Source organism: Bos grunniens, chromosome 10, assembly GCF_055505025.1.
Source record: "Bos grunniens cultivar Pamir isolate PY7600 chromosome 10, Bosgru_T2T1.0, whole genome shotgun sequence".
Lineage (NCBI taxonomy): Eukaryota > Metazoa > Chordata > Mammalia > Artiodactyla > Bovidae > Bos > Bos grunniens.
In genome coordinates, this window is record NC_141174.1 from 27,483,825 (window position 1) to 27,494,064 (window position 10,240).

The 10,240-nt window shown below is 32.7% G+C and overlaps 1 protein-coding gene across 1 annotated transcript in view; it reads left to right on the forward strand.

The window, feature by feature from the left end:
- Positions 1-9,634, forward strand: part of SGPP1 (sphingosine-1-phosphate phosphatase 1) — a 31,766-nt gene extending 22,132 nt beyond the window's left edge. Inside the window, exons 2-3 of the mRNA XM_086320351.1 lie at positions 302-391; positions 7,195-9,634. Of these exons, the coding sequence (XP_086176477.1) occupies positions 302-391; positions 7,195-7,746 (642 nt within the window). The 3' untranslated portion in view covers positions 7,747-9,634. The remainder of the gene's footprint in view (positions 1-301; positions 392-7,194) is intronic.
- Positions 9,635-10,240: the final 606 nt, after the last annotated feature.

Consider the following 10,240-nt stretch of genomic DNA (forward strand, 5'->3'; position numbering starts at 1 on the left):
GTTATAGTAAAAGTATGTCTTTTATTTGTTTTTCTTCTGTAGCAGGCCAGTGATTGAGTCTTTATTGTAGAAGCAAAAATGAGCCAGTTCCCACAATAAAGATGTAGAAACATTAGATTTATTTGTTCATTCATGCAAAAGTATTTCTTGAATGTCCGCTATGTGCCATGCTTAGGCTTAGGTGCTGGAAATATAACAGAAAGTAAACACCATACTTCTTGTTCTCCTTGAGTTTTTATCTGCTTGTTTATATTTAACCTGATTTATCTAACTAATTTTACTTTTTTTTTTTCCCCTTCAGTATCCTCTCACCTATGGACTGATTCTTATCCCCTGCTGGTGTTCTCTAGTTTGCATAAGTAGAATTTACATGGGAATGCACTCCATTCTGGTAAGGAAAATGTTGTGTTCATATTGCTTTGTTTTTTTCTAAAATCAACATGCAATTTTATAATTTGTAGTCATTTTTAAACTTATTGGAAACTTAAGTGAGAAAATATAGTTATTGTAAATGTTTTTTTCTTGCAAAAATAGCAACAGGATATTTTGCAAAGTTTTAAAGTAGTTATAATATATATATTTAATATATATAATATATATATATTTCATAGAAACAGTTCCCAGCAATCACAAGAACCAAGTATTGTTCAGGATAACATTTCTCCCTCCGTCCAGGTTCACTGTTATCTTCTTATTCATTTTCTTCTATGCCTTTCCTACTGCTGAGTCAAAACTGACAATGTAAATTCAGACACCAAGGAGCATTACTTGTAAGTGAAAACCTAGTGAATAGAAATTAGGTGAACTAAAACTCTCCTGGTGCCACTTGTTTTTTAATATTAAACTCTAGTTTTCTTCTTTCCCAACAGTATTTTAGGGCTTATATCAGATATTTTATTTTGAGAATGCAGTTCAGTTTCAAAAGCAGTGGCGCAGGAACGCTGTATCTTTCAGCTATACCTCCTCACTTCCCTTCCTGTTCATCTGATTGACATTCCCTAATTCTGGCCCGCACCATCTCTAACTAGGGTACTGCAGCAGCGTCTTAATTAGTAGCTCCACTTCAAGTGTGACACTGCTCCATTCAGTGTTCAGCCTCCTATTGTAGTTTACCGTTCAGAACGCAAATATGATACTATATTGAATGACCTATGTTTGTTCAAATGTGAAGGGTGTTTCTTTATCTTCACATTGTTAGGAATGCGTTAACCTCCACATGGAATGCTGTTTTCACTTTTTTTGCCTAACTATCAAATCCATTGTTCATGACTCACCAGAAAATATTATCTCCTAAAGCCTTGTTACCTTCTCCATCTTTCTTTCTCAAGACTGGTTAGGTGGCCTTTCTCCCAGAACATCTTGAGCATAATTCTGGCATAGCACTTATGCTGAATTGCAGTTGCTTTTTTATTTATCTGTCATCCCCACTAGACAACAAGCAATATGAGAAAAATAACTCTACCCTCATGTATAGTGTGGTGTCTCTTAGAACACTCTGTGAAGGTATTATGTATTATATTATAAAGAATCAGAAGAAAGATGGAGAGAGAGGGACGAATTCACGGAATCCAAAAATTTATAAAGGGTTATATCAAATTTTTCTTGTCCTTAACAAATGAACACTTTTAGAATTTTCTACTCAAAAATGTCTCATTTCATAGCTGAAAAATATTGGATTTCTGTTTCTTCCTCAGATTACTTACCTCCAGCAGCTGCCCCTTCACTAGTAAATTTACGAAAGTCCCAAATGCTATGTTAGGAAGCAAACTATTTGTGTTTTATTTTTTATAATTATTTATATTAATGCAAATTATGAATTGACATATAATTTTATCTTTCTGACTAGTCTGTAATAATTTTATAATAGACCAATTATCACCTTTTTATATCAAATCTAATATTAGTCACAAGAAAATGTTTGCCATCTCTGTGCCTCATTAAAGTTATTCCCTTCCACTCTCAACTAACAATATCGCACCTGAAAAACTACCAAAAGATTATGAACTAAGAATGATAATATTATCCCTAGATTCATTATCATCGTAAAAGAGGAATTAGAATCTTACTATATTGAAAATATATAATCTCAAACATGCTGTTGTTCAAAGGAAATATATAGTGGATTGATTATTCAAGCTGAGTTCAGTTCATGTTTTTGATACTGGATAACATCTGTGCTTGAATCAACTGAAGTAAAAACAATACTGATGTATTATTAAATTGTAAGTCTGATAACCTAGTCTTCTTTTTCTTGTTCTTTTGGCTATACTGCATGACTTGCAGGATCTTAGTTCCCAGACCAGGGATTGAACCTGGGCCTGGGCAGTGAAAGCATGGAGTCCTTATCACTGGATCACCAGGGAATTCCCCAACCATAGTCATTTAATTATTCAAAAGCATCCTGTCCCATAGAATATCTTTATCAGTTTTATTCTGACTAGCTACTCAATTTTATTATGTGCATTATTACAAGTTGTTTTTCTTTTTCAAAAGTAAAATCACAGATGACTTGCAAACATTGTAAATTATGTTCCTGTGTTATAACCTTTATTAACATTAAGAAGAAAGTTCCAGTAATGTAGTCTAAATAATTTATAAGGAACATTTTATTATTTCCCATATGCTTTGTTTTTATTATTACAACACAAAGAGCAACACTTAATTTATTTTTAATGCCTACTTTACTGAATAGCTTCCCAGATGGTGCAGTAGTAAAGAATCCTCCTGCCAATGCAGAAGATATGGGTTTAGTCCCAGCGTTGGGAAGATCCCCTGGAGAAAAATGGCAACCTACTCCAGTATTCTTGCCTGGAAAATTCCATGGACAGAGGAGCCTGGCAGGCTATAGGCCATGGGGTTGAAAGAGTTGGACATGACTGAGCAACTGAGCATGCACACACTTGCCTAGATAGATTCCCTTAATCTCCAGAAAAGTAGAGGAGTTACTTCTTCCATTTTTCCTTTATTTTCTATCAGACCTAGCTCTGAAAATGCCTTAAAACACAAGCCATTTAAAAATTACCAGACTAAGTACTTGTCAGATTACTAGTTTACTTCTACATTAGTAAAGTTATGAATATTTTGTAATTACATTTACCTAAAATTGTACTAAGTTTGTCTATATGTGGAAAGTTTTTTTAGAAAAGTATTATGAGATCCTCAAGTAGCATGTACTCCAGAACACATTTTTATAACAAGATATAAGAATCAAACTAATCAAACAACAGCAAGAGTCCTGAAAACATGTTATAGAGAAAGATCCAGAACAGTAAACACTAAGAGTTTTAATAGTAGTTATTTCTGAGTAATAATTACTTGTTATTTTTTATCCATATTTTCTAGATTTTCTGTACTGAACATGTATTAAATGAATTTTAAAGATAAAAATTTCAAAATACATCCTTATTAGTTATTTGTAATGAAGAATGATTCATTCCAGTAATATATTTTGTTGTTAGAAATGCTGTTGGCCTCACTGACATGTTGAATTAGAATCAGGACACCTGAAGTAAAAACAGCACTAGGAGCGGACAGAAGTCTTGAATTCTAGTCTCAGCCAATCACTAGCCTCTCTAGTTCTGTATACTGATTGGGAGAAATGAAAAGAAGGCAATTCCAGATTTGATATGTGATAAATCTTTATTGAATTTATGGTATTTGATATCCTCTACCATAAATTTGATAACTGTGAATATTCCATTCATATGGGTAATTATTAACTTTTACAGCAGATTTGTTATCTATAATTAATTTAAGTATCTAAAGTTATTTGTTTTCTTTTTGGAAAATTTGCTACTTTGAATTCTTTGTTACCTTTAACATCAACTTTTCTTTATCGTATATTTTGTGCTGTAACGCTTAAAATCACTTAGTTACACATTTTAATGTTGTACATTAAATTGGTATCACAGTGACAGTCACCATGTTTATGTCCTGAATTCAGTCATTCTTCTTTTTGGTTCTGTAGCACGGAGATTAAATATGCCCTTTTTATCCAGGGTGATATGGTAAATAATTAATGACAAATAGAAAAGGAGGCAGATTTATATAGTCTTAAGGAAATGGCAACCCACTCCAGTATCCTTGCTTGGAGAATCCCATGGACAGAGGAGCCTGGTAGGCTACAGTCCATGGGGTCGCAAAGAGTCCGACATGACTGAGCGACTTTTTACTTTACTTTACAGCAATTAAATTTAATATTCATAGAGCTATACAAAAAAAGTAGAGACAACAAGATTGGATGTTTTATGTCATACTGAAATATACTTCCAAAAATATAATTGCTATCATATAATCTAAAGAAATCATGTTAATCAACAAGAAAAAGAAAATCCAAAGTAACAGTTGCCCTAAAGACACAAATATATCTTGCATATAAAAGGACTAGCCCATGGACTTATGAAATAATGCTTAATTAATAATCACGGAAATGGAAATTAAACATCAAGAAATACCAACAACTGATGGAACCTGAATTTCTGTAAACATTTTGGAGATTATTTTATTGGCTTATAAAATTGAACATGCACATATACTTTGATTCTGCCTTTCCATTCCTAGGCACATGTCCTGGAAAAACTTTTGTAGACCCATACAGGGAACATCAAAAGAAAGAATATAGTAGCATTGTTTAAATTCCTGGTTGGTTTAAGAGTATATACCAATTAAGAAAGCATTCAAGCTCAGCCGTAACCAATGAACTAATCCAAAACCTGAAAACTACCTAAGTGATTGTCAGTGGGAAAAACAGATAAATAAGTTACATAATCACACAAAATATTACATAGTTGGGAAAGTGAATGACCTATAAACCACATATGATGAATGAATCTTAAGATTTGAATGTTAAGTGTGAAAAGCAAATCAGAGGAGACTACATATTGCCTAACGTTTTTATAAAGCTCAGAAAGAAGCAACACCTGGTAATGTTTTGTTTGGAGATATGTGCTAAAACAGTTTTTATTTATATTTTTAATTGGGGTATAATTGTTTTACACTGCTTTACAATGTTGTGTTAGTTTCTGCTGTACAGCAAAGTAAATCAGCTGTAAGTATACCTAGATCCCCTCCCTCTTGAGCCTCCTTCCCACCCCAGCCAGCATCCCACCGCTCTAAGTCATCACAGCACTGAGCTGAGCTCCCTGTGCTCTACAGCAGCTTCCCACTAGCTATCTGTTTGACACATGGGAATGTATATATGTCAGTCCTACTCAGAGCAGGTATCTGTTCAGTCAGTACTCAGGTTTATGCAGAGTGATAGAACTATTAACCAGCATACCAATAGATTCAAAGTACTTTTATAATTTCAGGTACACTCTACGTATCTGATTTCTATGTACCAAATGTTACATTATAACCAATAATTAAAAAATATTAGAACAGAAAAACATTAAGCCACTACTGTGTTGCTTAACTGTATTGAATGCTATTGAGAAGTAACCATTGTTTTTGGCAGCATAAAGATCACTAGAATCTAGAAAAGAATGGTTTCAATGCAGTGATGAGTTTAGGAAAAAATAAGGAAGTGCGGAAGTGGAGACAGTGAATGTATGCAATTTTTTGGATAAATTTTTCAGTGATAGTTAATCCCTATAGAGTTTGGTTTTATTTGTTTTAAGATGAAAATTTTGGAATAGTTTTGTTCATGTCAGGAATTATTTGAAAAGGAAGATTCTTTTAATAACAGCTTTTTTTCCTCCAATAAACCATCTTCTGTCATACATAAAACTAGATGTCATTTTTGATCCCCTTTGCTTCTCTCTTACATTCAGATGATCACTAAGTCGAAGTTAGTCAACTCTAATTTTAAAATATTCTACTAGATCCATCTACGCATGTCTCTCTATATGGACCAATCTCGAGTGAGCCACTGTAGTCGCCTCTCACTTGTGTCTCTAGTGGTCTCTTGTCTTCCATACTTTACCCCTGTCATCTATTCTCTACACAGTGGATGGAGTGTTCTTTTATAAACATCAATCACATTTTACTACACTCCTACTTGGGAATCTGTCTTTCAGGCCTCCTGTCGCTTTTGAAATAAAATGTGAAGTTCTTACCTAACCTACATGGGCCCTCCCTACGTGATTTGACCTCTGCCTGCCTCTTAGACCTCACGGCACATCTCTCTTTCTTACTGTTTGAGACACACTGGATTTCTCTCAGTTCCTTGAACTCACTAGGTTCTTTTCTGCCTCAGTACCTTGGCACTTGGTTATTTCTTCTACCTGGGACACTTTTTCTTAGGTCTAAAGATAGGGCTGACTCTTTTTTGGAATCAGATCTCTGCTCAAGTGTCACCTCCTCAGACAGGTTTCCCTAATCACTCTTAATAGGGCCTATCCCATTGTCTTGTTTTAGTTTCTTTATAATAACCCAAAATGGTAATATTTATCTACTTTTTACTTACATGGTTATTGTCAGTCATCCCCACTAAAACGTAAGCTGTATGGCAGTAGGTATCTTCTCAGTTTTTAAGCAATATATCCTTAGCCCCTAAAATAGTGTCAGGCACATATAGGTACTCAATAAGTATTTGTTTAGTGAATTAAGAAAAAATAGGCTTTGTATCCTCTTTAGTCATGGAAATAATTATGTGTTTAGGTGTGTAATTATTAAATACATGAAGATGAAGTCTTAAAATAAGTCTGGTTGATCCTTGAACAATTTAGATGTCAGTGTAGTCAAAAATCCACCAATAATTATAGTGTGCCCTTCATATACTTGGTTCCTTCATATCCACAGTTTCTTCATATCAGGGCTTCTGCATCCTCAGATTAACCAACCAGGAATCATGTAGCACTGTACTACTGTTTACTGCTGAAAAGAATCAGCTACCTAGTGGATCCACACAGTTCAAATCTGGGTTGTTCAAGGGTCAGCTAGCTGTATATTGCTTTTCTCAGAAATCACAACTACATACTTTAAGCTAGTTTATTGTTCAGGATTTGAATATAAATTTGTGTATAGCATATCTATATTAACTTATAAAAGGGCAGAACTATAAAAACATAATTTTATTATTATCAATAAATCTTTTAGTGTAATGGTTTTAGTACCTACTATATATTATATAAAGTTTAATAGTGTGACATTTTAAAATACATGTTAACATTTGAAATGTGAAATATATACTTATTTCTTTAAATGCCAAACAAAAATATTATACTAAACAGCTGTGCTTTTTTCTTTTCTTAGGATGTTATTGCTGGATTCCTATATACCATTTTAATCTTGGTTATCTTCTATCCATTTGTGGACGTGATTGACAACTTCAACCAAACTCACAGATATGCTCCATTAATCATCATCGGGCTTCATTTAGCCTTGGGGATCTTTTCTTTCACTCTTGACACCTGGAGTACATCCAGAGGAGACACAGCTGAGATTCTGGGAAGTGGTGCAGGGATTGCATGTGGATCTCATTTTACCTATAAAATGGGTCTACTCTTAGATCCTCCTCTGGATATATTACCTTTAGCTAGGCACCCCATTTCAATGACTCTGTTTGGAAAAGCCATATTGCGGATATTCATAGGGATGTTATTTGTACTAGTGGTCAGAGATATAATGAAAAGGATCACTGTTCCTTTAGCCTGTAAAATCTTCAGTATACCTTGTGATGATATTCGAAAAGCAAGGCAGCACATGGAAGTTGAACTTCCTTATCGGTATATTACCTATGGAATGGTTGGTTTCTCTATCACATTTTTGATTCCTTACATATTTTTCTTTATTGGTATCTCTTGATGGAAAAATACTGTTTATGATAAGAAAGGAGGGTATCAGTTACTGATATCTAAAAACCATATTCTAGTTAAAAGCCAAATCAGAGTTAGGCTTTTGCAGGAATTTAACTTAAATAATTATTTAAGTAAATTCTTAAGAGTCAGTGCATTTTATCACTGCACATCCAGTTATTGTTTTAGGTGAGCTGAGCTATTACAACATTGAGAAAATGATAAATACCATTTGGAATGTTCATGTAATATTTGGAGAGTTTTGTGGTGTTACAGATTCAAGTTATATAATATATATTAAGGAACATAATATAAAATTATGTATCTAATATATATTATATATAAAATAATATACCTAAGTTTTTTTGAACCATGGGGGTGTATTATAAAATCAGTAATAATATGCAAACAGTTGTGCCTGTGTATTTGGATTTAATACAGGTATGTTATTAACTGATAAATTTAATTTTAATTTACAATGGGAACCATTTCCTAATCTAATTGTCTTATTACTAGACCAGAATTCATATGTTACCACATGTTAATTTACTGCCTCTTTTTACACTGCCATCATCTTTCATGTTATCCATGATGTTGAACATAGGAGGCATTTTTAATGGACCAAATTTTCCGAAAAATTAGTTTTTGAATTCCTTTTTTTTTTGTTTTCGAGTTCTGTGCACTGTGTTGAATGTATTTTATTTGCGGTTGTTCTGGACATTAGTTTAATGTCAGGTACTGAATTTTATTGCTTGCTAATTGTGCCTTTCTGTTGCTGAATTAAGAAATGCCATGTATACTGTGATATAAAAATAAGGCTAACTATCTTAAGTTACATATAATCAGACAAATATTTTTAAAAATATCTGTCAAGCTAACAGGGCTAGAAGTAAACCACCTTCAATTCTTTAGCCTTTGTTTAGAAAGAAACGTGAAACGGGCTAAATTTTCTCACTAATTTATTGGGAACCTAAATGGATAAATATTCCATTTTTATAGGTATTTTTCTGTGCATTGTAAGTTATAGGAACAAGATATATTTTTTGTACATTGTCTTGATCGTTTATACTACAGGTAGATAATTCCAATGAATGGAAATGTAATTGAACTTTATAGATGGGACAATGCACATGTTTCATATATAAACAAACCATTTTTCTAAATTATTTGGAAGGGATTGGATTTAGCACTGTTAACTTTTAATACCCATTTAGTAGCTACTTAATGGTAAATTATAAAATTTAAAAGTATCAGAATTTTAGATCTTATTTTTTTCAACCTTTTATTATTTTCACAGTGGAAAATTTGAGTATAAATATTAAACTATTCTTTATTCTGTCCGTGCCTTTATATTTTGAAGTGTAATTGTAATTAGGTTAATATTAAATTTATTTCTATTAAGTTTTTCATAAAGAGAATTAACTTTCCATGTAAATGAGCATCGGGTATGGAATTACTGACTTAGTGCAATATCTGTCTGATTATCCAGAGATATCAACTTAAGATGTTTCTATTTTGGGCAACATAACTATTTGAGCTCATATTTTTATAACTCTGAGAATTTAAAGACATGGTAATTTTTGACAATAGTGCATCTGATAATTGTAAGTAAAGTAACTAAATTTACAGCCTTTACCTATTAGTTAACAGAAAACCAAGGCACTTAGGAACATACTGGTACGTTGGAAAATGCGCAAAGAACTTTTCTTTCAAAATGTGTTTACTGAATTGTATTTTAGGGACTATTTCCTATAATTTGGGTCTATGCTATCTTATTAATTTTTATATCTAGCTTAAAAGTATTTGAAAATATTCCATTTCTTTGTGATTTATTATTTTCTGTCCTATGGTAGTTACATGCTAAATGTATTTTAAAATAAAAGCCAAATTCAAGATTGGAGGGTGTTTTGTTTGCCTTCTATGCATTTGTTTCTGTATTTCCTGGTAGAAATTTGTGAAATATATCTAGTATTTTCATTCTAGCAGTCTTTTTCTGTGAAGCATTTCATTCAATGTAAGTACTGTTTTTAGTAATAGAAGACATTGAAGAAATTCTTTATGGTTCATACTGACTTTGGGCTCTATATATGATCATTTTGACATTGAACTTTCAATGAAAATTTTCATAACTTTATTTTTAAAACTTATGCCTAAAACGTGTTTCAATAAAACCCATGATTAAGTATTGCAGGTATTTAGCTGACTGCTAATCCATTAATTCAGGCTCACAATACTAGGAACAGGTATCTTTTCAAGTAGAATAAACATATGAACACTTCATTTTTTAATTATGAACTGTCATAACATGAATTGTAAAATCTAGGGCTGCCCATAGGTTTTTACAATCTAATTTTAAAAACCTAATATAAAGTGGTACTACTATAGTAGATTTACATTAATTTTACTTATTGCTGCTGCTGCTGCTAAGTCACTTCAGTCATGCCCAACTCTGTGCGACCCCATAGACGGCAGCCCACCAGGCTCCCCCGTCCCTGGGATTCTCC